The following is a 27523-nucleotide window of genomic DNA, read 5'->3' as shown; positions in this document are numbered from 1 at the left end:
GTTGATGCTGAGGAGCAGCAGTCTTTTGGTCTAAGCCTCTTCATAGTGATTAGTAATAAACAGGTGTTATCTGTCTTTTTGTCTATTTCGGGTTGGAAGATTGTTGTTTAAAATAAACATGATAGAATTTCAGACCTTGAGTTAACATCATGGCATAGAGTGATTGCTTTAACTCATTTTGAAATAAGATAATGAGAAGATAGAAATCTTGTGATTAGTTTTATTATCAGCCTTCTGGAAACGTAAGCCATAAAGTAACATTGCTGGAAGGAATAGTTAATACTTGATGCCTTAATGATAGTATAAGGGACAGAGACAATTCATATATGGAAATTTTGGCTGAATACTGATGCCAGTCTTGCCTTAAGTAGCGGCATTTTTTTCCCCACTTTCTTCTTGGAGACTAGTAAACTTCACGTATGAGATTTGCTATAGTTATAGGAGAGGGATGTTGAATTATTTGAAGATTTATTTGGAGAAGAATAACACTTGCCTAGACTTCTTTTGGCTTTCTTCAGTCAGGGAATTAATTAGTCCCAAACACAAATGTCTCCGAGCTGTGATTTTGCACTTGGTCTTGTTTACTTGTGCTATCTCATTTCTGTTATATTTTGTCATGAGTATTCTGCTTATGAAAAGACATTTATGGACAGGGAACTTAGGTGGAAAAGCAGCCCTGCCTGAATGATATATATATACATACATACATACATACATACATATATATATATATATATATATATATTTTGTCTCAAAATATTTTTATTTGTAACACAGACTCTAGAAATTTCCTTTACGGATTTAAGGTACTGGATGCTTCTCTTGACGCTCGTTTGCTGACAATGAGCGTAGGAACAACAGTCAAAATTGGACGTAAAAGAATTGCAAGGCAGTAAATTGTAGATTCAATGTATATCCCCATGAATAAGCTGTTCCTGGTATTTGTAATGGAAAGATGAACAATCAGACTTGCCTTTTGTCAGTGATTGGCACAAACTTGACTTGTTATTCTGACAAGAACTCAGTATGTCAGTCACTGGGAAGAGATGTATGGAAGTTGATTGAAATTGATTGTAAATGCCAGCTCCTTGACAGAATGATACGGTAGGGCCACAGTCAGTCACTTTTGGGTATATAGTAGTAATTGCAGAGAGTTTCCAAAGAGCTGCACCACAGGTGTTAATTTCTCCATGCTTTTCCTATTTAGCTCTGATAGAATCATCAGTTGTAATTTGCTGTCTCTAGGGATTATTGAATGTCTGGATTATTGGAGTTTCCTGTCTCAGCTGTGGGTTAACGAACAAAGTAGTTCTACTGTGTGATATGTTAAGGGTTTTAAAAATGAGGTGGTTCTGTTTTGATCCCTGCCATCTTGTGTTAGCCTTTAGATGACTATCTGACAAAAGGCTATAATTCTGTTTAAAATCTCATCATTTTTCTGAGTTGCGGATTAACTCGATTTGCTTTTCTGGTGTGTCTGTGATTTTCTTAAAAGTGGTTGTGTCAGGAGAATAGACAGAAAGAAAAAAATACATTTCTCTAATTCATTTTCTTCCAAAAATAGTTTATTGGATTCCTAATTGAAACAAAGCTTCCTGATCAGAAGTTTTTCTCATAAATGAGATGACAACTCAGGCATATAAACTAGGGCAGCTTGGAAAAATCAAGAAAACTGGGATACCAAAAGAAAGAAGTCTGATTTTAAAATGTGTTATGGACAATTAAATGAGTTTTTTTTGTAAACTTTTTTTTTTTTTTTTTTTAACAGCTTTAAGTGTGTAAATTTAAACAAAAGGTCCTTAGAAACACACTTATGTCTTAAAGATTATGAAGATTGATCGAGTACTCATTTTAAAGGTTTTTTTTTTTGAATCAAACTGGCTATGATAATGCTATCTATATTTGATTGTGAGTACTTGTGTTCTTCTGTGTTATGCTTTGCTTTTGTTTACTACTTAAAAACCATGTTTATTTCTTTATTTTTAACCCCTCACCTTCTCTTAAATCACAGCAAAGTGTATCTATGGAGGCAAAGTGCTAGCGGAAGGTCAACGAGTATTAACCAAGAGCTGCAGAGAATGTCGAGTAAGTTTCATTTTGTATACTTTTTTTTTCTGATTTTAAATGCATGTGTGGTGTTCAAAAGTGACAATGGTAAGTTAGTGTATTTTTTTAGTCTTTCTTCGCATAAAGGTGATGTCCATTGTCTTGAAAAGGTGACCCTGAAGTGACTGAAAGCCACAGACATGTAGACAAGGCAAGAATATGCCTCTTGCAGGATAATAGCAACATGCACAATGACTTGGATATTTTCTCTTTCATCTCTGGCTTTCACGGGGTCTAGAAAGAGGCAGAAGCGTCTTGAGGCTGCTGCTAACTTAAGCTGTGTTCTGTAAAATTTGTAGCAACCTGGCTTTCATTGTTTGAATTATGATAGGCTTTCCCTAGTATTACTTGAACTGGCCTTACTACAAGTTGAGGTAAATTACTAAAATTACTAAGAAATGGACTGGGGTCTCTGTCAAATTTGTAATGCTTCTGCAACTACAGTCAGTATTTAGACAAAAGCATTCATAATAGGGAGTGTTAGTGAATATGTAAGTGCTGCACGTGGTGTGTAAGTGTGGCAGAAACCGGTCTTTGTCGAGACTTGCCTTAGGAGAAGAGAGTAGTAGTAGATGATGATAAAAGGCCCATTGCGTTGCTGAGACATGTGTTTCTTGTAATTTGAGTATGTCTATGCCTGAAATATGATTTATAGCTTCAGAAAGGCACAGCTATTTTAAATACATTTGTGCTCTCATGTAATTTTCAAGTATTTTTGTTTTTTACATCTTGTTGAATTTGTGGAGGGGGAAGGTGATAAAGGGAAGGCTTGGAAATGTTATTGACAGATCAGTATGCTAGAACAATTATGAAAAACATTTGGAAAAGATTACAATGATCTGGTTATTGTTGTGCTTGTGGCTGAGTGTACAGAGTAGCAATTTTATGTTCGCTAATGGAAATGGACAATAACTGGTTGCAGATGTTGTGAAAGCAGCTTGTTGTGAGAAATTACTTAGCTGCTGTTAGTGTTTGGCTGTGTAGGGGTGCTCAACATTGTATATACAAATACGTGGGCAAGGTCGTTGCCTTGAAGACAGACTAAGGTGCATGTTATATTTATAATATGGCATAGAATGTTTATTTGAGAGGGAAACTGCCTGTATGAAATAAGATGAAGAGAACAGGAGAATTTTCACATTAAAGTGAAAACAGAGTGATCTAAATTATGGTTCTGGAACTCTACGCTATCAGTAAGAGCATTACATTCATCGTTATGAGTATGATAAAACATTTGTGAAGATTAAAAGCGAACACTGACCATAAAATATTTCTCATGTTAGAGATGATAGAAATAATAAAGAAAAGAGCTTTTGCATTTTACTTATTGTTGAAGGAAGTTCATATGGCACTGCTAATTGCAGTAATGTTACAGTTTGTATTATTTATATCTTAATGAAGAGTATCGATAAGTATTTGAAAAAACATATGCTAATGGGATATCATGAAAAAATGGACTTAAGCCTCAAAAAAAAGATACTTCTACAGCTGTGTTTCAAGAAGACATCAAACCTCACTGGCAAATCTTGTCATTCTGACTTTGGAAAGTATTTACGTCGGTGCTTATCTTTGCCTCAACAACAGGACCTATATGTAGACAGGAGGATCACTCAGTGTGCCTTAAGCATGACCTCTTAAAGCCTTAAGCGAAACATCTGCTTATTTACTACCTCAATTAGGAATGCTTGCTAGATGAAGTTTGAAAGGTATTGAGTTGAACTGTTGCTGTAGCAATTGTTTTCTATTCCATACAGACCTGCTGGTGGAGAAGGTGAGGAGATTTTTGCTGCTTTTGCCACTGCTGTTGAATAACTAAAGAAAGGGCTTTGTGCTAGGGGAACGACTCATTTAAAAAAGAAGAAAAAAAAAAGCGTGCTTTAATTTTTCAGACTTGAAAAACAGACATCAAGTTTGAAAAGCTGTTGATCCATGAAAGACATACAGTAGGGGATAGAGGTCAACTGTCAATTTATTAGTGTAGAAAGACAAATGCTGAGGGAAAAAAGTCTCAGGGAGTAGTTCCTGTGTCTATAAAGCAGGATGTATTTGTAGGTGCATTAATGTGAAGTAGATGAAGTTGAAATTTCATGTTTTAATTTGTATTTGAAGATAGAGTTGTTTTTTTTTTTGCATGGGTACCGATCCAAGCTTAAGAGGCTTTTAACTTAGATTTATCCGATCTAACTACAATAATAATGATGATGGATCCAGATGGATCAAAGTTTTTCTTTATCAGGCTGCGAGCAGTTCTTTTTATTTCTGAAAACTAATCCAGACTAAAAGATATATTTATGGTGCACATCCTCTTAACTGTAAGCACAGATGCTACTGATAGACAGCCGTTTGCTTGTTCCCAGCTGGAATCCTGCCCTCTCTCTAGATTAATCTATAAAGAGAAAATGACAAAAATAAGTGCACGTGTGTTCCTAGGAATCATGGAATGGTTGAGGGTGGAAGTGACCTCTGGAGGTCACCTGGTCCAACTTTCCTGCTCAAACAGGGACACCCAGAGCAGGTTGCTCAGGACCATGTCCAGGTGGCTTTTGAATACTCCAAGCAGGGAGACTCCACGGCTTTTCTGGGCAACCCGTGTCAGGGCTCAGTCATCCCCACAGTAAAGAAGTGCTTCGTGATGGTCGGAGGGAACCTCCCGTGTTTCAGTTTGTGCCCATTGCGTCTTATTCTATCACCAAACACCACTGAAAAGAACATAGCTCTGCCATCATTGAATCCTTTGTTCAGATAGTCATACACACATTAATAAGAACCCCCTGATCCTTGTCTTCTGTAGGCTAAATGGCCCTAGCTCTCAGCTTTTCCTCACAGGAGAGGCATTCCAGTCTCTTATCCTAGTGACACTTTGCTGGTCTCTCTCTGTTGTTTCATTTCTCGTATGTACTGGGGAACTGAACGCAGTACTCCAGGTGTGGACGCAACACTGCTGAGCAGAGAATACCTCCCTCCTCCAACTGACAGTACTTGGCCTAACGCAGCACACAATACCCTTAGCCTTCTTTGCAACACAAGCATGCTGCCAGCTCATATTTAACTTGGTGTCCGCCAGGCCTCCTAGGTCCTTTTCTGCTGAGCTGCTCTCCAGCCGTGCGTCCCCTAGCACATGCTGGTGCATGGGGTCATTCCTTCCCAGGTTCAGGACTTGGCACTTCTTGTTTTTGAGGCTCCTGTCTGCCTATTTCTCCAGCCTGTTGAGGTCACTCTAGAAAATGCAAGTGTATCAGTGATTGAGAAAACTGCACCTTGCTGCATTCAGTAAGTGGTTATTTCACTTTGTGGATTTCAACAATGTGATAGCATGGCTCATTTAAAGACAATGGAAGGAATTCTATAACTTCTGCTGGATTGGGAACTTCCAGTTGATCAGCTGACTTCTGGGTTAATGCCTGTGAATGACACAATGCCTATTCAAAACTGGCCAATGTTTGACAACAAAAGGTGCAAGAACAAATTCTTATTCATTGATGGCTGGGAGTGGGGAGTTGGAATGCCATACAAATGCTAGAAAGATGGACAGGGCTCTACTGACTTTGAGAAAGCTGAATTTAAAAGGTTTTTGCAAAAATAAAGAGCAATGTGGTGCCTTGAGTGATAGCTGAGGACACTATCTGGAACTTTATACTGAAAGGCTTATCAATAACAGCTAAAACAAGCACACCCCCCCCCCCCCCCCAAAACAAAACAAAACAAAAACCAAAAACAAACAACAAACCAAACAACAACAACAACAAACAACTGATATCTGGCTATTATTTTCCAAAGTTAGTCATCTGAGCCTGTGGTTCCAGTTTCCAGTGCATGTCACTGATTAGGCTTGGACCCATTTTTTATTTTTATTTTTGTAAAAAAAAAAAAATTAAAAAAATTATTTTTGTACTTATCCTTGTAATTACAAGAAACGTAATTGTCTTGTAAATGTTTGATTCCAGATCTCATTCTTTTTATACTGCATGCCACAGTTGGAGCTTGACCTATTTATTCCAGAAGAAGATTAGGGCTTTTTAACATCTCTGTCTGTCCAGATTCTATGAATACATATGTGGACAGAGTATAAAAAGTCAACCATTTTTCTAAAGCAGCCTGAAGCAATAATTCTGAAGTGTGAACTACTCTTATTTATCTCCATGGATAAAATCTGAAATCTAATGATGATAATTCTTATAATTGGATCTGTATGGGTTTGTACCAAATTGATTATAATCCAAAGAATATTCATCATGGAAACATTTTTATTATTCTAAAACATTTGTTGGATTTGTTTTAACAAGTTGCAAGTTTTGCAGAAAACAGGAGACTTCAGGGAAATAAAATCTTAGCTGTCAGTTCATCTAATTCTATTTTTTTTTTTTTAAACCTCCTTATGATTCACTAAACAGGGCATGAACATGGCTTACATTTCTCTTTCTCTCTCTCTCTTTTTTTTTCTTTTTAGCTTTTTGGTTTATCCAGATCACTGATTTGACTTTCATACTATTTCTCGATTTCTTGCTGTTTATTTGATTGGATTTATCATCAGTGAACACTTTGTACATATGATGACATACTGTACCCCTTCTGTGATTGTCTTGTCTAAGCTTGAATAAGTGATAACTTATAGCTAGAGCTTTTGCAGCTGGTAGTTTGATAACATGATAGTAAACGACGGCTCACTGTGTCCGGTTCTTTTATCACCTTTGCTGCTGTTGTTGCACAGGCAACCATGCAGGATTCTTGCCTTTCACTTCTGGAAGTGAGATCAGGAGACCTAATACCTCCATTAACTTCATTGCTCTAGTGTGGGCACTTGCTTGGATGATGCATGCTGAATGATACTGTAGGGAGACTTCAAAAAAAAAAACAAACCACAAACAGAAAAACACAAAACAAAAGGAAAAACTAATGTCTGTGGGTTCATTTTATTTTATTTATCATGACAGCAACTGATGCAACTTGCCAGTTAAGACAAATAGGCAGCAAGAAAAATGACTTGACCTTGTTTAGACTTAAGAATGCAGTCTCATGGGCAGTCACTAGCCGTGTCTGCAGAACGGTCACTTTTCACTCCCTGCTGCTGCAATTCTCAGTTTTAAGTCTTGCTAGCTACTGGGCACCTTGTACATCATTTGCACCTTGTAGACTCAGTAAGCATTTCTGTGTTCATAACTGTGTAGGACAATTTGATGCTGTGAAAGCTAATTCTGGAGTCTGAAGTGACACAGCTGAATCAGCGTGGCCTTGTTGGTGAGGTTAATTACCAGCAAAGAGTTTTAACTGTACGGTTTCTGACACCTGAGCTAGTCCTTCAGCATGGTGTGGCACAGTGTCTTGTAGACTTAACAGCAAGCTTCGGGCTAGCAAGGGTGTCTCTCCATAGAGATGTTTCTTCATACCAGATAGACGCATAGATATTATCAACATGTTCTCTGCAAGGTCATGTATCTGACCCCTCGGATTATGAGATTTGTGGCTGTTGTAACATATTTTGTCTTTTTTTGTATAAGTTGTCCAATGCTTTCTTAGCCCTAGATGCATTTGGGTTATATTTTTTAAGCTTCTTCTGCAATCACGATAGCTAGAAAGTGTCATTAATTTATTTTAAGAAAGCTGAAACTCTCATCTTTTTGCTCTGCCACATGAGGCACCATGATAAGCATTTGGGAGAAGAGTGGCTAGGTTCATATTCAGACTGTTTACTGGCAATAGAACTGGCTACCACTGTTCTTCGTAGAGGTTCATAGTGCTTGGGAAAATAGAATTACTCAAGTGTGGACAGTCCTGTGGGATAGACAACAGATGTTTCCAACTCAGCAAAGAATTGGTTGTTGGTCTCTGATCCACGAGGTAAATAGGGAAGGCTGGAGGGTGAGAAAAGAGAAGGCTATTTCGGGGCAAGATGTTAAGAGTCAACTAACTGAAGAGCAGAAGCTCTGTTTGGTCTGCAGCTATAATGAAAGTGATTTCATGGTTGGGAAGAAGATGGAGTAAAATCATGGTGCAAAATCTCCTCAGCTCTGTTCTTTGCCAAGTACTTCAGAAAATCCCTACCGGCAAATAGACCTCCTTTACAGTCTAAATCTAAATCTACCAGAAATCAAAGTCATGGGAACATCTTTATCTTGTTTTACATTTTATAATGGCTATCTCTGTATGGATACCTCAAGATGGGATTTCTGCCTTGCCATGGCTTTGAAGGACCTGATTTGTGGAAATTAGGTGATCAGTACTTCTAAAGAACAGACCCTTTTAATTGGACACGGAAGGACAATACATGATATCTGAAAATGTCTATCTGCTGTGAGCACTTGAGCTGAATAACTTAGCAGTGCAGTGAGGTATGTAGAATATGAACTAAGAGGAGTTAAACTGGGACTTGCACAAAGCTGAAAGGCTGTCTTTAACAAAAACCTAGAGAGAAGTTCTTTAATTCCTTCAAATACTTACGTGTCACATTTTTTTTTTCTGACTGTGGACATGGACATCCAATGGAATTACTTTACGTTCTTGTTTATTGTATAAAAATAAATTTGGCTTGCTGCCTACTAGTTTACTCTTGCTGTTATTAGAGGTTGCCAGAGTTGTAGATGGAAAATTGTGATCCTTGCCATTGCTTGTGTTTTCATTCAAGTCATTTAAAAAAAATGTTATTTGTTTTCAGAATGGAGTTTTAGTAAAAGTAACCGAGACTTGTCCGCCATTGAACTGCTCGGGAAAAGATCACGTTCTTCCAGAGAACCAGTGTTGCAGTGTTTGCAGAGGTAAGCCAGAGACTATGCATGCTTAGAAGGAATGTATGTTGCTGATTCAACAGGGGGATGCACTGGAAGGAAGAATTCTTTTTAATGAGATATTAGGTACTCCTATGTACCTGAGTCTGTAATTAGCCTTCACATAAAGCCGATCTGTAATATTCCTTTGGGTAGAAGACTTACTGGCTACATAGTTTTAATTGCTCTGAATTAGAGAGGGGCAGGGAGAAAAGAAAGCACCGAGGGAGAAAGGGTCCAGTATCTCTTATGAATTCCTGTTGTGAATAAATTGTTTAAAATAAGAGGTATCTTACATTGCTTGAACTTGCAATTGCACTAAATATACAGGGTTCCAAGCTTACGGGGAGTGAACTTCTTTAGAGCTCTCTCAATCTTAAAATAACAATAATGTTAAGATGCCAGTCTGAAACTGATTTAGTTTTGAGTTCTCTCAGGACTCATTTTTTAGTTGTGCTGAACAATTACAGAATAAAAATGAAAAAATAACCCTAATGCCCAGAATTCCATTTGTTCTCCTTCCAGTGGGGTGTTGAGATGCAGGTTCCTCTTGTATATTCCCATGCATCCTTAGTGAATCCTGGTTGCATGCTGGATCAGACTGAACAAGTCACGGCTAATATCTTAGCTGAGGAAATCAAGTGAGGATGATTTCACAAGGCTAGGGAACTTGAATAAGCTTTCTTCTTAACGTGTGTTGTAATGAGTGAGCTGCTAAGTGAAAGGTGTTATGATTGTTCCTTGGATATGCCTGTATGGTACCTCTGTTCTGTACCTTTCTTTTGGCACTGATTCTCAGCTGAGCTTAAGGGGACTCTAGTCTCTCAGAGCAGGTCTTGTGTGCCAGCTGTTAGTGCTGAACCTCAGAAATGTTCAAGCAAGAGGCATGCCAAACAAGCATTAGATATTTCCAGACTTAGACGGTTATCTGGCCCTGCTGGACTGCTTTCTTGCCTGTATGTAAATTCCTCCAGAGTGTCATTGTAGATGCCGAGGAATGCTCAATCTGTCCCTCTGGCCAGTAAAAATTAATTAATAAATATGTGTAGTTAAATATTTACTAAGGCCTTGAACTTGGAAGTGAATGCCGGGGCCAGCACATTGGAGACTGCTTGTTGGATGATGGACTAAGAATATAAACATGAATTTTTTCAAGCACTTTCTAGAACCATCTGTAACTATTTAAGCAAGCAGTAAATGTTACTTCTCTGTCCCTTAGAGGGCTCAATGTCTTAATGATACTTCTTAACAGATGGCCTAGTTTGATGTAGCGTAGTACTGAAAAATTAGCTTCATTACTTAAAAGTGTTAGAAAGCTGAAAGCTTCAAAGTTGATGAAGGATAAATTCTATAATTATTCAATCCTATATTATTGTTAATGATAGGTACTCCTTTTTAGATATTCATCCCCAGACTGTTTTTATTATTTATAAAATAGCATGAATATGTATGCAAATGTGATGGGCTCCAGAAGCAGAGGAAGGAATTGTACTTTCACTTCCTATGAATTCTGATAAACTTTCAAGCTGACACACCAAACTTCCATGACAGTCCTGCTTTTGCTTTCTACTAAAACAGTGTGTTCTTCATTTTTATTTCTTCTTTGATTTTAAAAATTATTTTCGAAATTATGCTTAAATTTGTGGTTGGTTTTGTCAGTGCTGTAAGGCGATAAATTGAAGTTAGCACTCCTAAATTGCCTTTTAGATCTTGCAATGGAATATATGCTTGACATCTTGGCTTTGGTTCCATGCAACCTAAATTGGTAGTGTATAATTTCATCATATGCAGAGCACTGGTGTTTTAAAAAAAAAAAAAAAAAAAGGAATATTTGTTAAGAATTTCTTGTTTCTCATAGCTATAGTTTCTGGTCTCGTCATGTTCCAACATGTCTTTTATTGGGAAGGGATAGAGTACTTCTCTGTTTTGTAGTAAAGATTTTCTTAAGAGACTATGTTTATCTTCTGTTGTCCAAGAAGAAAACCAGTGAGGAAGAAACACAGTAGTAAATATAATACCAAGTAATCAAAAATTATTGGAAACCCACATGGATCACTTGCACATCATGTGCAAATTTCACATTATATGTATGATGACAGATGGCATTGGCATTTAACTGTAACAGTCAACAAGATGAAGTAAAACTTTAATAGTAATGTTAAATGAGACCAATGATACTGTGCAAAGTTTATCTGTACATACTGTTGACTGGTAGGTTTTGTTTTCATATCAATTTGTGCTTTGTTTAGTATCTAGTTGTTGAAATATGGAAAACCTCAATTGAATTTCATGTTCTGTAGAGTTATAAAACACCTTTGCTGAACATTTGCTAAAATCCCTTTGCTTGGTAATATCGACCGCATCAACAACTAAATGCTTAAAATAAAACAGGTTATGCAAGGGAAAAAAAATAAACACCACACAAAAAACTGTAGTGTTGATGGTGGTGGAAACTGTGAGTCAGCAAAGGACTGAATTGAATACTGTAATGTACACAGCTGGTGAGCTTCCTAGGTAGTCATTATTGGTCATAAATGGTTAGAAAAGTAAAAACAGCAAATGGCACCGTTTCTTCCTCAGGTTTGCTACATGATTTTAAACTATGGCAGAAGTACTATAATGAAAATAGTATAATAAAAGTCAATGTATAGATTTCAGTAAAATGTTTGTATAAGTAGTACAGCAAAGTGGACATAGTATGGAAGTACTTTGCTGTACAATGACAGTTTATTTTTGTGATTTGATGGGCCTGAACACAAAATGGGCAACAGATCTATACGTAGATCTGTACGTAGTGCCAAACAGATCCTGATTGTAATGTGGACTACATGTTGTTTTGCCCTTAATCTGCGTGCCTTAATATGAATATCTGTTTACACGATGTGGCTACTTTATGCTTTTTAGCAGGACGTATGGTATTAAGCTCTCTTTTAGGCTTACAAAAAGTTTAGTTAATTGTAAAATTTTACAAAGAATCATTGTGTGCTAAAATATCTAGTTTTTTTACTTCCTTTTTGCGAATCACTCTTTTTTTCTTACAGCATGACTACTACATTTTTTATGTCCCAGAGACAAATCTAATACAAAAAATAGTGTCATAAAAGTGTTTTATTGTTCCCTTCAGCTGTTTTTCTCCTTGCCAAAGGCAGTGTATAATTTTTGAACGAGTGGATTTTTCCTCTTTTGAATGAGTGATACAAATAAATTTCATGAGAGAATTTTTATGTTGTTATGCTCATAATTTTGGTATGTTAGAACAGCCTCAACAGCCCCTAGCTCCTTCAGTCATGCTCTCTAAACAAGAGGGTGTGAGGAAATAATGAAGTAGTGAGAGCTGTTTGCTTTCTGGAGAAAGTAATTTTTATTTGCTATCATGTAATACGGTTTGGCTGATGGATTTAGATTGACTGATGATGCTGGTTAGGAGAAAGGGGAGAATGCTACTGATGAGCCGAAGCATGCATTTCTGCAGAAACAGCACTACAGTCTAAAAATGAGGCTTCTGCTATCCTCACTTGTACTGCTTGTTGTAAGGGGATTTCAGTTCTTTCAGTTGGAACAAGAGAAGGCTCTTCAATTAGCATATTTCTCATCTCTCTTTGTCTAACTCTGAACCTGAGGTGTATTTTTTTTTTTTTTTTCAGAAATAAAATGTTTCTCTTTGCTGTAAAGTATGAATTATTTCAAGGTTCTAGTTTTATTAAGATATAATGGAGGTTGGTAAATATGCATTAGTTACTTGCTATGCTTAGTTATAACAATATTTAGGGTTTAGAAGACCTTTGTCTGCAAAAAAAAAGAAAAAAAAAATCTTCAGAAGTTTGGTAGGCTGTGCAGTGCCATTATTCTAATGCACGTAAATAAACAGTGTGTAATAAGGTCTGCAATCATACAGCAGCTTAAAAGAATTTATGAAGTTGCTGCTTTATGTCAGACCACTGTGTTATGGGACCACAGTCTCAGAAGACGTAAAAACTGCTTTTCAAAGTGTTTCATTGCTCATGACTCATTTAAAAACTGATGCAGATCATGAAAGGGCATAATTGCTAGTGCAAATTTTATGTCTCTTCCAATGATTTGTTCCCCGATTTTACTTTATATGTTTACATGGTAAACGTGGGGCTAAACCAGAATTATTGTGAAGATTTTGAGGGTAAATGACCTTGGACCTTTTGGGCATTACTCATGCTATTAATGTAAGTATCCCCAGCATTCTTTTTAGAAGCCTCTAACATGTGAAATAATGAAACGTGGATTGCTGAAGGATAGATCCTTGAAGAGCAAGAGAAGGGGAGTTTAGAGTTTCTGAAGTGACCAGCAAGGGAAACTGAAAGAAGTACAAAAAGCATTACAGATGTTTTAAGGGAACTCAGAAAAATGGGAGGCACAGCAGTGTTGTCTCTAAAAAAGTGAGGAGATATGGATAGGATATATTGATTCCAACAATACTTTTGAATGTGTTCTTGCATTCTTCAATTGATAATTAAACCAAATTATTGAATGTGTTAAGTACTTAAAAAAAAATCCTCAGTGAGAGCACAAAACAGTTGAGCATGCTGCTTTGGGAAAGCAGTTTCTGGGAACTAGAATGTGAAGAGGTTAAGAAGGCTGGAAAAATTAGAGCCATTTTTAGGTGACTCCAAATGGAATAAGTGATTAAATTTAGATGATTTTACTTTGAACAACCATGTTGTGTAGAAGTCATAATGTTATGTCTGGTATCATGAAATCTTCCCTCTTTCATACTTGTTTTAGTACATTTATGAATGGTCTTTTTACAGTCAAATATTGGGAGTTGAAAGATGAATAATGGTCTATGATCCTATTATGTTCTGTAGAAAAATTGGAGCAAACATTACAGCAGCCTTGATAAAGAAGAGTAACATTGTCAGATATGTTTGGGGAAGGAACAGAAGTCATCATGCCTATCAAAAATCTGAAGAACTTTTTGATATTTAATTCCCCTGTTGGTAGTATCTAATTGTATCATGAATGACTTGAATGACTTCGCAGGGCTGTTGTGAACATTGACAACTGTGTGCGTATGTGTGGGGAAAATGGTTTCTGACATCTGTTCTGAATGTGTTTGTCTGTAATTTTAATCCATGCTCATTTGCCTTGTCATCTGAGTTATCCTGAAATGATTTTAGATTATCAGAACTATTGCAGATATTCCGAGCTTCTGTCAAATCCTCTCCAATTGCCTGCTTGCTCATGTTTGGTGATTCTATTTTAAACTTTTTCTGTATTTAGAGAAGAGCTGACCATCTCAGATAAGACGTGGGTGAATATTCTGAAGTCTTGCTAATTCAGCTGTTTTCACCTGTGCAATAGGAATAACAGAATCACAGAACTGTAGGGGTTGGAAGGGACCTCGAAAGATTGGGTCCAACCTCCCTGCCAAAGCAGGTTCCTCAGAGCAGGCTGCCCAGGTAGGCATTCAGACAGGCCTTGAATATCTCCAGAGAAGGAGACTCCACAACCTCCCTAGGCAGCCTGTTCCAATGCTCCGTCACCCTCACTCTGAAGAAGTTCTTTCGCATCTCAGTGCAGAACTTCCTGTGTTCTAACTTGCAGCCATTGCCCACAAACCACTGAGAAGAGGTTGGCTACATCCTTCTGTCCCCCCACCCCTCAGATATTTACATACACTGAGGAGATCCCCTCTCAGTCTTCTCTTCTCCAGGCTGAACAGACCCAGGTCTCTCAGCCTTTCCTCACAGAGAAGATGCTCCAGGCCCCGTATCGTCTTTGTGGCCCTCTGCTGGCCTCTTTCCAGGAGATCCCTGTCTTTCTTGTACTGGGGAGACCAGAACTGGACACAGTACTCCAGGTGAGGCCTGACCAAGGCAGAGTAGAGGGGGAGGATCACCTCCCTTGACCTGCTGGCCACACTCCTTTTAATGCCCTCAGGAATGAATGCCCTCAGCAAGCTGCCATCCATGACTGGCATTCAGACACCCTATTGCAGTATCATCGGGTGGTTTTGACAACTGTGTTGGTATTTTGAAGGAAACCTATTGTTGCCATTTCACGGCGAAGAACTAATAATTATCAGATGTTTGCATTCTTTTCCATTGTGCTTATTTGGCAATAAGTAATTGCTTCCATCAATAGAGTGACATTTTAGTCAGTGCTTAGGTCCTGCCCTGCTTAGTCAGGAGTATGTGTAAGCACAGTCTTAATTGGTCAGTGGCCCTGGATGCATTCCTGGTGGGTTTTGCTGAATATGAATGAATTTAAACGTGTATTTAAATTAGATGTTGAACTGGGGTTGTTAAAGGTAAGAAAAACAGAGTTAGCTTACTTTTTCACATTACAGACAAATACTAGTTGGCCTTTATTGCCCAAAGAGCAGGAGAAGAACTCAGATTCAATATCAGCTAAGAAAGAGTAGGTAGTATTTTATTCTTTGTTTGCTTCCAAAATCCCAGCTGGAGATAATGCAGACTGGGGTCTAGAAAATGTAGGAACCACACTTCTTGGGTATGTGACTCTTGGCTCTTTTAAAGTGCTAAATGTGTGTCTTTGCTTTAAAAAAAAAAAAAAAAAGGCAAAAAAAAAAAAAAAAAAAAAAAGCACTTGCTAGAGCCTCTGATCCAGTGGCGTTTCTACTCTGACCCAGGTACAGTGAGCCCTTAGCATTCTGTACAATCATCTATGTTCTGCTCGTCAACCTTAAACTAAGTTTGTTTTGTTAAAGCTTGAAAATGTAGGGAGTTGAAGCACCATGCATGCTCTTAACAGGATAGGCATGCTACTTTCCACTTACAGAGGTGTGGAACAAATTTTCTGAAATGCTGTGGGAAATAGAGATTGAGTCACTTTTAGTCAACATTTTTAAAGGCAAGAAACACAGTGTTCCACACATCTCTTAAAATAACAAATGGTAAAGCAATTTAGAGAAATAGTAGGTGTTCTCTCATTGTGTATCCTAATGAGAGGAGAACAAAGAGAAGTTCTTTGGAGCCCCCAGTTATATATACCTAAGTTACAGAACTGGAGCATTACTTTTTTCTTCTATGCTCTTTTAACAACATTCAAGCTTGGAAACACAAGTCTGCTTCTGAATGGAGAAGCAGACTCCAGTCCGAGGAGGTTCATGTTGCATACTGTTGGTAATAAGGGAATGAAAGCGATACAATTTTTTTCTAGAAAGTTTAAAAAAAAAAAAAGAAAAAAAAAAGGCAGTCTTACTGGTGCTAAATGGATAGTTAGTGTAGTCATAGTATGTGCTGATGAATTTAAGAAGTGATAAGTAAACAGTGAAGAATTCTTAGAACTATTGTAAGCTTGTCAGGCTGTTGTGCTTTGGAGCAAGTCCTGTTAGAAATGAGTGGTTGACCTGGGACTTGGGACTTGTGATGAAAATTAAGTCTGAGAGGTTTTCCTGTTGGCTAATTGTGAGTATTAAAGTTGCCAAAAAATGATCACAGCTTAAAAGATGAACTGTTTGGGTTAGACAACCTAAATCATTTCTATATTATTGTTTATATATATATATATATATATATTAGATAAACCTCAAATCCTAGTACAATAGTAACAATGCACAATAAATTAAAGTATTTTATAGTGCTTAGGCTAGCGCACTGATATTATCTTGGCTCTTAGTTGTACTATCTACCAATAATAATTAAATATAAAACTAATACTGTGTATGATTTCAAGGGAGAATTATTATTCTAAAGGAGCAGGAAACAGTCTAGGATGTCACAGTCTTAGGGGAAACAGCCACAAAGAAAATATTATGAAAAACAGTTGTCTCTTGGATATTATCCAAAACACTAACAGAATAGTGATCTTGCTTGGAGAGTATAAATTAGATGCTGAATGGAGAAGTTTGGGAAGATGAGTTTCAGTGTTTGATTTCAATTAAAATTATAAAGGCGAAAACAAGAAGGCAAATACTGAGATTGTGATTACGCTGCCTTTAGCCATTTATGCACCCTTTTTTTTTTTTTTAAAAAAAAAAAAAAAAAAAAAAAGAAAAAAGAAAAGAAAAAAGAAAAAAAAAAAGAAGGAAAACCACAGTGTAAAATGTACCCAGGCTTGACAAGGTTGTATCTGGAATACTTGAGTGTTTTTTTACCAGACTGTGAAATGAATGAAGATTAGAAGAAATATCTGCAGTTGTCATTAACAGAGACAAAAGGAGATGCAAAGACATTTCTTTTTAAATGCAAGTTAGATTACAGTGAAAGAACAACTTAGCACAAGGAAGATACCCTTGTTGCTAGTAAAATTAATATGAAGTTTAAGTGCAGAGTTGGACACTGATCCCGAGAAAGTATTCTCCTTACTGACAAGTATTACGTTTTCTTAAGGTGACCTTACAGCCCAATGTTAGGTCATCAGTCCTGGCCAGACTCATAGAATCTGAGTTCACTGAAGTGACAAAATCTGAGTTTCAAGTTAATAGATGACTGAAGTGTGTGTTTAAAAACACATATAAACCCATGAATGAAAAAGCTTCAGGGAAGCTCTAGGAATTTTTGTTTGTGGTAGAAAAAACTGTATTTAGTACAAGCTAAAGTCTTATGAAGTTCGCTAAAGAACATCAGAGGAAAAGATATGAATGAAGATCTGCACCTGGCATTTAGGTTTTACAAGTCTAGATCAACATTTTTTTTTTTTCTCTTAGCTGTCTTTAAGGGATTTTAGAAGCTTTAGGGTGAACGAATTAGAACTTTTGGTTTGCTCCTTTATGATCAATCAGAACTGGCAGAAACTGTTCTTGTGTATTGATATAAGAACAAATCAGAGTGCATGTAGTCTGAGTTTCTGGTGTGCATAGCACACACACACCTGTAAACATTTCTGTTTTCTTTCCGCAAAAATAAGTGTTTTTTGTTTTTTGTTTTTTGTTTTTTTTTTTTTCTTTTTTTTTTTAAGGCTGAAAAACAAAACAAAAAAAGTAAGAAGAAATTTTCCCTCCTCCAAGGAGGGGAAAAAAAATTTAAAAATAGGGAAAATAAAGGAAAAATAAGTACCATACTGTTTATATGTATCAAGGAAATAAAATAGATTCCTGGATGTTAACAGAGAAAAGTCCATCAAAAAATACTCTGGTGAGGTGGAATTCCTGTTAAGTTCTGTAAGGTATTTAGTTATCACTTACAGTATCTCCAATGGAGTGCCTTTAAAGGGTTAAAGTTGCAATTATTTTCTTTTTAAACTTCAGCAGAGAGATATTTTGACACATCTTAGAGAACAATTGAAAGAAGAGCTTCAGCCAGTTGTGAGTTTTTTACGAGAGACTAGGAAAGTTCATGATGCTATTAGAAATGTCAATATGTGGGATAGAAGAAGGCGTTCTCAAAAAAGAACTACTGAGAATTTGTGTCAAGGAAATGAGACATAAATAAAAAATCTGCACTACAAAACATGATGTGTGGATTAATTATAGACTGTAAAAACAATCCAGCTAGTTTTTCATGACAGGATTAAAAGACAGTGCTTGCGGTTGTCTTGTTTATCAGTACAGTTTTGTGTTTTAATGCAAGGTCTTGTTTTGCTCACCTGAACAAGTGCTTGATTATGCACAGTAAGAGAATTGTCAACTTCTTATTATTACACTTCATTATATTTTTTGGTGTAAGTTACTGTTATATTTTGTGTCAGTCAGAGATTGATTCTGATAGATTGATAGATTCTGCATAGATTCTGTTGGAAACTAATGTACTGACATGGTTTCCTGCTTTGAAGTTCTTTTCTTCTTACTAAAGTGAGTCATACAAATATGTTTTTGAACAAAATGACTTTACTTGAGTACAAATTCTTAGGAGGAATCCAAAAAGCCTGTTTGCACCAGATTGGTTTATAGAGGGAATTTCTACTATGTAGCATTTTCAGAGAATAATACAGTTGATATAAATATATAATCTTAATACCTGAACTAAGCCTATTTTAATAACTTCTTGTCTGTTCCTTGATTTCAGGCCATAACTTCTGTGCAGAGGGACACAAATGTGGTGAAAATTCAGAGTGCAAAAACTGGAACACAAAAGCTACTTGTGAATGCAAGAATGGTTACCTCTCTGTCCAAGGGGACTCTGCGTATTGTGAAGGTAAACAAAATGTGAAAAAACCTGTCCTCTTAACAATGTACTCAGAAACAGTACTAAACAAATGGTTCAAAAATGAATTATATTTCAAAGTTCGGTTTCATGATGGTAAATATCATAGGCACCTTTTTTTCCAGCATATAAATATGAATTAGGCATTACCAAAAAAGGTGAAAGTGATGCTGGACTATTCAGATTACCTACCTATTGCTGTACTTCATTGTTGCAGTCTTATCTTGGCATGCCGTAGTCATGCTGTCATTATAAGTTTCAAAACACTACTTTTTAGACAATAGCATCTACCTTGTAAAGTATTTTGTAGAGAGTGACATTTTTATGAGATGTATTAACTTTGGAAGAGGATATTTTGCAGGCAATTGTGAGAAAGGTAAGTGTGAAGGGGTATTGAGGCTTGAATACAGAAATGGTATTACACAGGGGAGGGCTGACTTTGAGCTGCTCAGGACATTGGTTGGTGGAGTCCCTTGGGAGGCGGTTCTGAAGGGCAGAGGGGTCCAGGAAGGCTGGGCGCTCTTCAAGAGGGAAGTCTTAATGGCGCAGGAACGGTCTGTTCCCACGTGCCCAAAGACGAGCTGGCGGGGAAGAAGACCGGCCTGGCTCAACAGAGAATTGTGGCTTGATCTTAGGAGAAAAAAGAGGGTTTATAAGCTTTGGAAAAGTGGGCAGGCCACTAAGGAGGACTTTAAAGAAGTAGCGAGGCTGTGCAGGGACAAAATTAGGAAGGCCAAAGCTCATCTGGAGCTCAATCTGGCTACTGCCGTTAAAGATAACAAAAAACGTTTCTATAAATACATCAACACAAAAAGGAGGACTAAGGAGAATCTCCATCCTTTACTGGATGCGGGGGGAAACTTAGTTACAAGAGATGAGGAAAAGGCGGAGGTGCTCAATGCCTTCTTTGCCTCAGTCTTTAGCGGCAATACCGGATGTTCTCTGGATACCCAGTACCCTGAGCTGGTGGAAGGGGATGGGGAGCAGGATGTGGCCCTCATTATCCATGAAGAACTGGTTGGTGACCTACTACGGCACTTAGATGTGCACAAGTCGATGGGGCCAGATGGGATCCACCCAAGGGTACTGAGGGAACTGGCAGAGGAGCTGGCCAAGCCGCTGTCCATCATTTATCAACAGTCCTGGCTATCGGGGGAGGTCCCAATCGACTGGCGGCTAGCAAACGTGACGCCCATCTACAAGAAGGGCCGGAGGGCAGACCCAGGAAACTACAGGCCTGTCAGTTTGACCTCAGTGCCAGGAAAGCTCATGGAGCAGATCCTCCTGAGAGTCATCATGCAGCACTTGAAGGGGAAGCAGGCGATCAGGCCCAGTCAGCATGGCTTTATGAAAGGCAGGTCATGCCTGACGAACCTGATCTCCTTCTATGACAGAGTGACGCGCTGGGTGGATGAGGGAAAGGCTGTGGATGTGGTCTACCTTGACTTCAGCAAGGCTTTTGACACCGTCTCCCACAGCATTCTCCTCAAGAAACTGGCTGCTCTTGGCTTGGACTGGCGCACGCTTCGTTGGGTTAGAAACTGGCTGGATAGCCGGGCCCAAAGAGTCGTGGTGAATGGAGCCAAGTCCAGATGGAGGCCAGTCACTAGTGGCGTCCCCCAGGGCTCGGTGCTGGGGCCGGTCCTCTTTAATATCTTCATCGATGATCTGGACGAGGGCATCGAGTGCACCCTCAGTAAGTTCGCAGATGACACCAAGTTAGGTGCGTGTGTCGATCTGCTTGAGGGTAGGAAAGCTCTGCAGGAGGATCTGGATAGGTTGGACCGATGGGCTGAGGTCAACTGCATGAAGTTTAACAAGGCCAAGTGCCGGGTCCTGCACCTGGGGCACAATAACCCCAAGCAGAGCTACAGGCTGGGAGAGGAATGGTTGGAAAGCTGCCAGGCAGAGAAGGACCTGGGAGTGATGGTGGACAGTCGGCTGAATATGAGCCAGCAGTGTGCTCAGGTGGCCAAGAAGGCCAACGGCATCCTGGCTTGTATTAGGAACAGCGTGACCAGCAGGGCTAGGGAGGTGATCGTCCCCCTGTACTCAGCTCTGGTGAGGCCGCACCTCGAGTACTGTGTTCAGTTTTGGGCCCCTCGCTACAAGAAGGACATCGAGGTGCTTGAGCGGGTGCAGAGAAGGGCGACGAAGCTGGTGAGGGGCCTGGAGAACAAGTCCTACGAGGAGCGGCTGAGGGAGCTGGGCTTGTTCAGCCTGGAGAAGAGGAGGCTCAGGGGTGACCTTATCGCTCTTTACAGATACCTTAAAGGAGGCTGTAGAGAGGTGGGGGTTGGCCTGTTCTCCCACGTGCCTGGTGACAGGACGAGGGGGAATGGGCTTAAGTTGAGCCAGGGGAGTTTTAGGTTAGATGTTAGGAAGAACTTCTTTACAGAAAGGGTTGTGAGGCATTGGAACAGGCTGCCCAGGGAAGTGGTGGAGTCACCATCCCTGGAAGTCTTCAAAAGACGCTTAGATGTACAGCTTAGGGATATGGTTTAGTGGAGGGCTGTTAGCGTTAGGTTGGAGGTTGGACTCGATGACCTTGAGGTCTCTTCCAACCTAGAAAATTCTGTGATTCTGTGATTCTGTGATCTGATGTGCTTCCTGAAGTACTTCTGTGGGTCAGGTACTTTACTTGAAATGGTCTTCCTATGATACAAAAGAGACCTGTTTCTGGGAAGAGTGAAACCGAGGTACTTCTGTTGATGTATTATATCATCACAGGAATGGCTGCAATGGAGCATTATTCTTTCTGTTTCTTGGTGTTTTCTGTATATATGTTCTTGTATATATTAAGCTACAATATATAATCTTTTGGCCATCATAGAAAGTTTTAAAAATACTTTGTCAAAAATATTTCGCTAGGTTTTGCTTCCAACAGAAGTGGTGATGGACATTTTTGACAAGCTGTTAAAATCCACTAAGAATTGGAAGACAGGATGGAAGAATAAAAAAGGCATGCATGGACTGGGCTTAAATAATCCCACTTCCATAAAAAGACTTTTTAGTATACTTAAGTGAACAAGACTGCTTTAATATTTCATAAAGCTATTCAGTAACTTGCAGTTATAAATCTCATGGCATTTAGTCACTTCTCTGCAAACTATAATTTGAATGGTCCTATATATGAACTTTCACTGACTGGAAAACAGTTGGCGAGTGTTTTTTTTAAAGGCAGGCAGCAGAGTACCTTATGAATCTTTTTTTTTTTTTTTCTCTACAAAAAGAAGAGCTGCTATATAGGTACTACAAGGTCTATTCAGAAATCAAAAGACAGTAATGAGGCACTTTATCAGCCTTGATGCAGAAGTCAGTGCTTGTTCTTTTTTGCCTTTTTAAGAAAAATCAATGTTGAGTGTTTTTATTAATCTAGTAGCGGATTGTCTCCATTTTCTTTTTTTTCTTCTATGTCAGAAGTTTAAAAACCTTGACTCAAGTAATTTTGGAGATGTTGGCAGTATATTACTAGTGGCAGTGGTGGTCCTTCTTTTTGAAGAAATTAGCTTGAATTATATCCGGTCTGTGTTGCATTGAATGTTGGAAGGGCAGCCCGAATCCCTGGCTGCTGTGTGTGTGGTTGAAGCATGAGGTAACTGAATAAAACCAGCTTTTCTGCTGCCTGAGGTGGTGGGATAGGCAAAAGTGTATTTATAGCTGTTATGAAATGATAAATTTGCTAGATGGAGAGTAGTTTTTAGGAGGTAATATCAAGAAGAGAAGAGGCTTTAACAAGGGCAACTACAGATTGACAAAGCCAAGAGGTGACTCCTTTCAGCTCTGTGAAGGGTTTTTGCTCCGTAGAACAGCTTTCTGCAAAATTGCTCTATATGCCTTTCTAATCTAATTTCTCTCATCTGTGTTTAATCTGCTAAACAGAATAATTTCGTAGTTGGCTGTATAATGTTCTCAGCTTCACAGTGAAGCTGTTACTCAGATCAATGAAGCCATAGGCATGCATGCATCTGATGGTAGAATTTAGCAGGATGTTGGTATAGTATGTATTGCTTCTGTGTGTGTGTAGTTCTGGGTTTCTGTGTGTATTGTGTAAGAACTGAATACAAAAAACACCCGAACAGGAAGTAATAAACATACAAAACATCTGTGGAAGCAAGGAAGATATTCTCAGCTGTAATTCTCATTTTGTCTTTGTGATTCCTAAGCCCTTAAACTTAAAAGGCGTACAAGATTACTGTTTCCTTTGAGAAGGTGAGGTTAAACTAGTTTGTATTTGTGACATGTACTGGTAGGTGGCACCTTAGTTCAGAATACTCCAGATCTTTAACTTGAAAGAGCTTTCCACATTTCTTGTGACTTCCACTGTAGTTGAAAAAACTTGTTTGTGAGAATTCTAATGTATGGTATTATTTCACCTTCCCTGTGTTTTTACTGTTATTTGAGCTCACTCTTACTTAGTTTTATCCTGGTTGGACCTCATGGCATCATTTCAGTCTCGTAAGATCTCTGAAGAATTGCATTTAAGTCCTCTTCATGTTTTCACACGTATTTGTGTCCTTCCACTCTATTCCCCCCTAACATTCCATATTCACGTTTGTAGTAGTGCGGGGAAAAAAAAATAGAAAACTCCTGATGTTTGTCAGGGAGTTGGTATTAGCAAAATTGGGAAATACAAAATTAATCCCGGAATGCTCTTACTGTTCATTCCCACTAAATACTCTTAAAACAGTTAGCACTTCATGTCAAAATATACAGGTGGGATAAATTTTAGTATTCCTTTTTTTGAAATAACATAGGTGTCTTTAGGGGAGATGGTTTCTGAAAACAAGTGCATAAAGCTTGTAATGAATGAAGGTGGTACTTGGAGGTTCTATGTGTTCTGTAAATGCAATATATTCAATTAAAAAATTGAAAAGCAATTTTCTGTCTATTTGCCTGTTGCATTTTTGTTACATAGTTATAGCATTTCCCATTTGCAGGGAGACGTATAGAAATATTTCTGTTAGCCACAGTGATGGAGGTTCAACCACAGATGGGATACTTAGGCAAAAGCGTTAAACCAGTGTCTGTTTATTTCTGTCACATATGCGTGGATAAACTCTGGGAATGTCCCAAATAGCCAGAGCCCAGTGTCTGCAGGATACAAGCACTGTGAACACTTGCAGCTATGACTTAGCATGTAATACAAGCACCCGTGTGAGGACTGCAAGCTGCATGCAGGAGTGTTAGTTATAAATGGTGCAGTATTTCAGTGGCAAAAGCAAGACCAAAATGGGCAATTCATTTGATTTTGTGTCATGCTGTTTCTTCCAGGCATGTTATGTGATGTGTACAGTAGACAAGCAAATTGTCAATACACCGTTAAAGCTAGAAAGCTCCGGACTCTGTTACTAGTTCACAAATACCAATAGGATCATCCTGAAAAATCTAGTAAGAGAGAGGAAAGTGTTGGCAAGTAGGAGAGTCTTGAAGCTTAGAGATGAAATGAGAAAAAGCAAGCCAAATCAGCTAAAAGTAATGCTTGTCTCTAGCATGATTATCCTTATGTTCTAGATGCTAAGAAGCAGAGAGACATCTTTCTGAAAACAATTCTGTGAGATTCTGCTGTGTATTCCCTAGTAAACAAAAGCAAAAGCAAGAATCATTTTTTCCCCCTCCACATATCAGTTCTGCATTCTTTGCTACCTTCTGCTTGAATACTAACAGCCCGTTTCTGCCTGCAAAGTTAGGTTGGTGCAAAAGTGATTATTACCTAATTCAAGTTGAGCTCTGATTGATTGTAAGAGCTGTTTAAATCTGAAGTGGGATGAATCTCCCAGTTAGGATAACACATGTCTATTCTTGCTGACAAGAGATCATAAACAAGAAAATTAGTATTTTTTTCCTTCATGCATAACTACTCATCCGCCCAGGAAGCAACTAGTAAAAGCGATAGGGTAGCATACCATGAGATGTCTTGTCATGCTACGCAGCAGTATTTTTCCCTTTTCTGGTTCCCCACTGTCACCCCAGAACACTATTGTGGTAATGGATATAATATAAAAATGGATCCACTGACTGAAGTGGGCCTGTAAAGATTAATATTCTCGCTGTATTACTTCATTGTAGAGCTTCTTCCCCCTTTATACTGTAGTGGGATGACACATGCTCTCTAGGATATCTTCTAGTTCTTGGTGTAAAGAGTATAAACAAGCTGTGTGAATCCGAGTTGTTTTTTTTTTTTTTTTAGGAGCAGTTTGCAAAATAAAGCTGTTTTATAAGAATATAAAGAAAACTTGGGGCAGAAGCAGCCTGTTGCACTGTTTGTGATGTCTTGGGTGAGACTGCTTTACCTTTAAAGAAGCTGAAAGTTTGGAGGCCAGATGTACTGTTGAGAATGCCTGGTGTTGCTTTTTTTGTTTGTTTTCTCCTCCTTTACTGGTTAAGTTGCTAGTGACAGAAGATGATGTGTGAAATGTGTTCACATGAGATTAATTCAGGCAGCATAGCTAGTTTCCTTATATGCCCTTTCAAGGTCACCTTGCTGATGTTACCTCAGCTTGAAGAGTTAAAAAATAAAATGCCTTGAATTTTGTGAGAATTATTCCCGTATTTTGTCCTGATGGTGTGCTCTAGTGTCCCTCAAGACTTTCATTCAGAAGCCACGTAACTAAATCACTCTTTCCCTTCCTGTGCGCCAAACATTTTATATTAATTTGTTATAAAATTAGTGCTCATTATTGCTCATTTCAAAAATGTCACAGAAGCCGTGAATTGCTACCCAAAGACTAAATACTTGTCAGAAAACCTGCTCATTTTGTAGTAATGCGATGTTATTTCCCTTATATACTTTTTTTCCCTTTACAGTAAGCTAACTAGTACTGGAATAGCTTTGCTTCAGCACAACAGTAAAACACAGAAGTAGGCTGCATGCAACCTTTTTGTAGTTGAAAGTATACTCAGATTAGTCCATGAGAGGTTGTCTTCCACAGAATATTTGCCAAGTTAGGCAATAGGAAAGCAATTTAGATAGTTTTTTTTTTTTAACGCAAAGAAATACTAAATTGCATTTTTGATTTTGAAGCATTTATTACCTTTTAGATCGCTTATCTATCTGTGCAGTGAAACATGAACTAAATATTGAATCCTGAAAATGGGTGATTGCCTGTACTGAAGTACGTTGCTATATTCTGACTCTATAACACCTCTGTCTTGCTTAGTTTGTCCTTCTATATGCAATTTCATAATCACAAGGTTAGAGGCAAACATAAAGATTTAACATAGAGACTTAAATATGTTTTTCATCTTTTGTTTTTCTTAGTTGATTAGTTCACTGTAACTTGCCACATACAGAAGTGTTTCAGAAGTATTGATCTTTCCCCTCCGACTCTTTTCCTGTTAGTTAATAGATGGATGTAAATAAAGGATTAATGTGAAATTTCTAGGTCCTTCTGTGATCTTGCTGACTGAATTTGGTCTCTATTTAACTCAACGTCTTTTTTTATATTCAATACTGCATAGCTGTTGTACTGCTTAACTGTTGAACTCTTCCTATCCATTTGACTTCTAAAACTTTTAAAATCGTAGCCAGAATTATGTGCCTAAAAGTGGAATTTTTGTAAATAATAACAGAATTTCTTGAAGTAGTCTGAATGTCCTGAAGCTGGTTGTTAACATTTCTGCATATGTTCACAGTTTAACAATCACTCATTTGAATATACCTTCTATAATCTGAAATGCTAATTCTTTGTTTATGTTTATTCTTATCTATGTTAATGTTAGCAGTTACTATGCTAGTTGTAGTGCTCATTAAATCTTGTTGTGGCAATGAGATGGCACAGATAGGGTGAAGTGTGATCATTACATTTGTGTTTTTTTGTTCCCATTTCAGGCCCTGAAAACAAAAATCCCAGTCTTTTCTGAAGTTCATTCAGCTGAAGATGTGAAAGAATTTTAAATAATTTATTGTTTTACAATATAATTCATCATTATGTAATTTACAGCGGTCCAAGTTTGTGGCTCATAAAATCAGAAAGAGGGAAACTAAAGGAAAGCAAATTGGAGAGTCATGCTTGAGAGGCCAGAAACAGAATGGCATAAAACTCATTTCAAGCTTTAAGCAGTTGATGTACGTCAGCTGTTTGGGGTTTCTTAGTAGACCCAGAAAGAAGCTGCTCCATGGTATGAGCAAGCAGGTGTTATCCCCCAGCAGAGGTAGAGTTACTGTAAAGTCTGTGCCTAATGTCTACTGTAGCATTGAGGAAGGCTGTATTTCAATGTGGTGGCTATGCGTAAGACTTCGGAATCGGCATACCCTCAAAAACATGAGTGAATAATATATTTGAATTTATTTTCTTATTCTAGATTTATTTGTGTGAATGAGAGTCAAAGTTTTCCTGGGGCTTCTGAATCTTTCAGAATTTATGATATGAAACAGGACAATGCTGATTACAAAATATACCCAGTAATGGCTAGATTTGGCCACTCGTAGTTACATTAGATGACTTTGCACGTAACTCTTTTCAAGAGAATGTGACTGTTTTTAGGACAGTGAAAGTCAACGTGGCAATAGGTAACTGTAGTTGACTAATGATGAAGTATAGCTGTTCATAGAGTTTGTAACAATCTAAATTGCAGGAG

The 27523-nt window shown here is 38.1% G+C and overlaps 1 protein-coding gene across 5 annotated transcripts in view; it reads left to right on the top strand.

The window, feature by feature from the left end:
- NELL1 (neural EGFL like 1) overlaps positions 1-27523 on the top strand; it is a 287963-nt gene that overhangs the window by 72195 nt on the left and 188245 nt on the right. For all 5 annotated transcript variants that reach the window (XM_084520793.1, XM_084520792.1, XM_084520790.1 and 2 more), the window contains exons 10-12: positions 2012-2085; positions 8756-8855; positions 18806-18934. In XM_084520793.1, coding sequence (XP_084376919.1) covers positions 2012-2085; positions 8756-8855; positions 18806-18934 — 303 coding nt within the window. The remainder of the gene's footprint in view (positions 1-2011; positions 2086-8755; positions 8856-18805; positions 18935-27523) is intronic.

The sequence above is a fragment of the Aythya ferina genome (assembly GCF_964211825.1).
Source record: "Aythya ferina genome assembly, chromosome: 5".
NCBI classification, from domain to species: domain Eukaryota; kingdom Metazoa; phylum Chordata; class Aves; order Anseriformes; family Anatidae; genus Aythya; species Aythya ferina.
The sequence above is the reverse complement of the archived record's forward strand: the minus strand, read 5'-3'. Positions and strand labels throughout refer to the sequence as shown.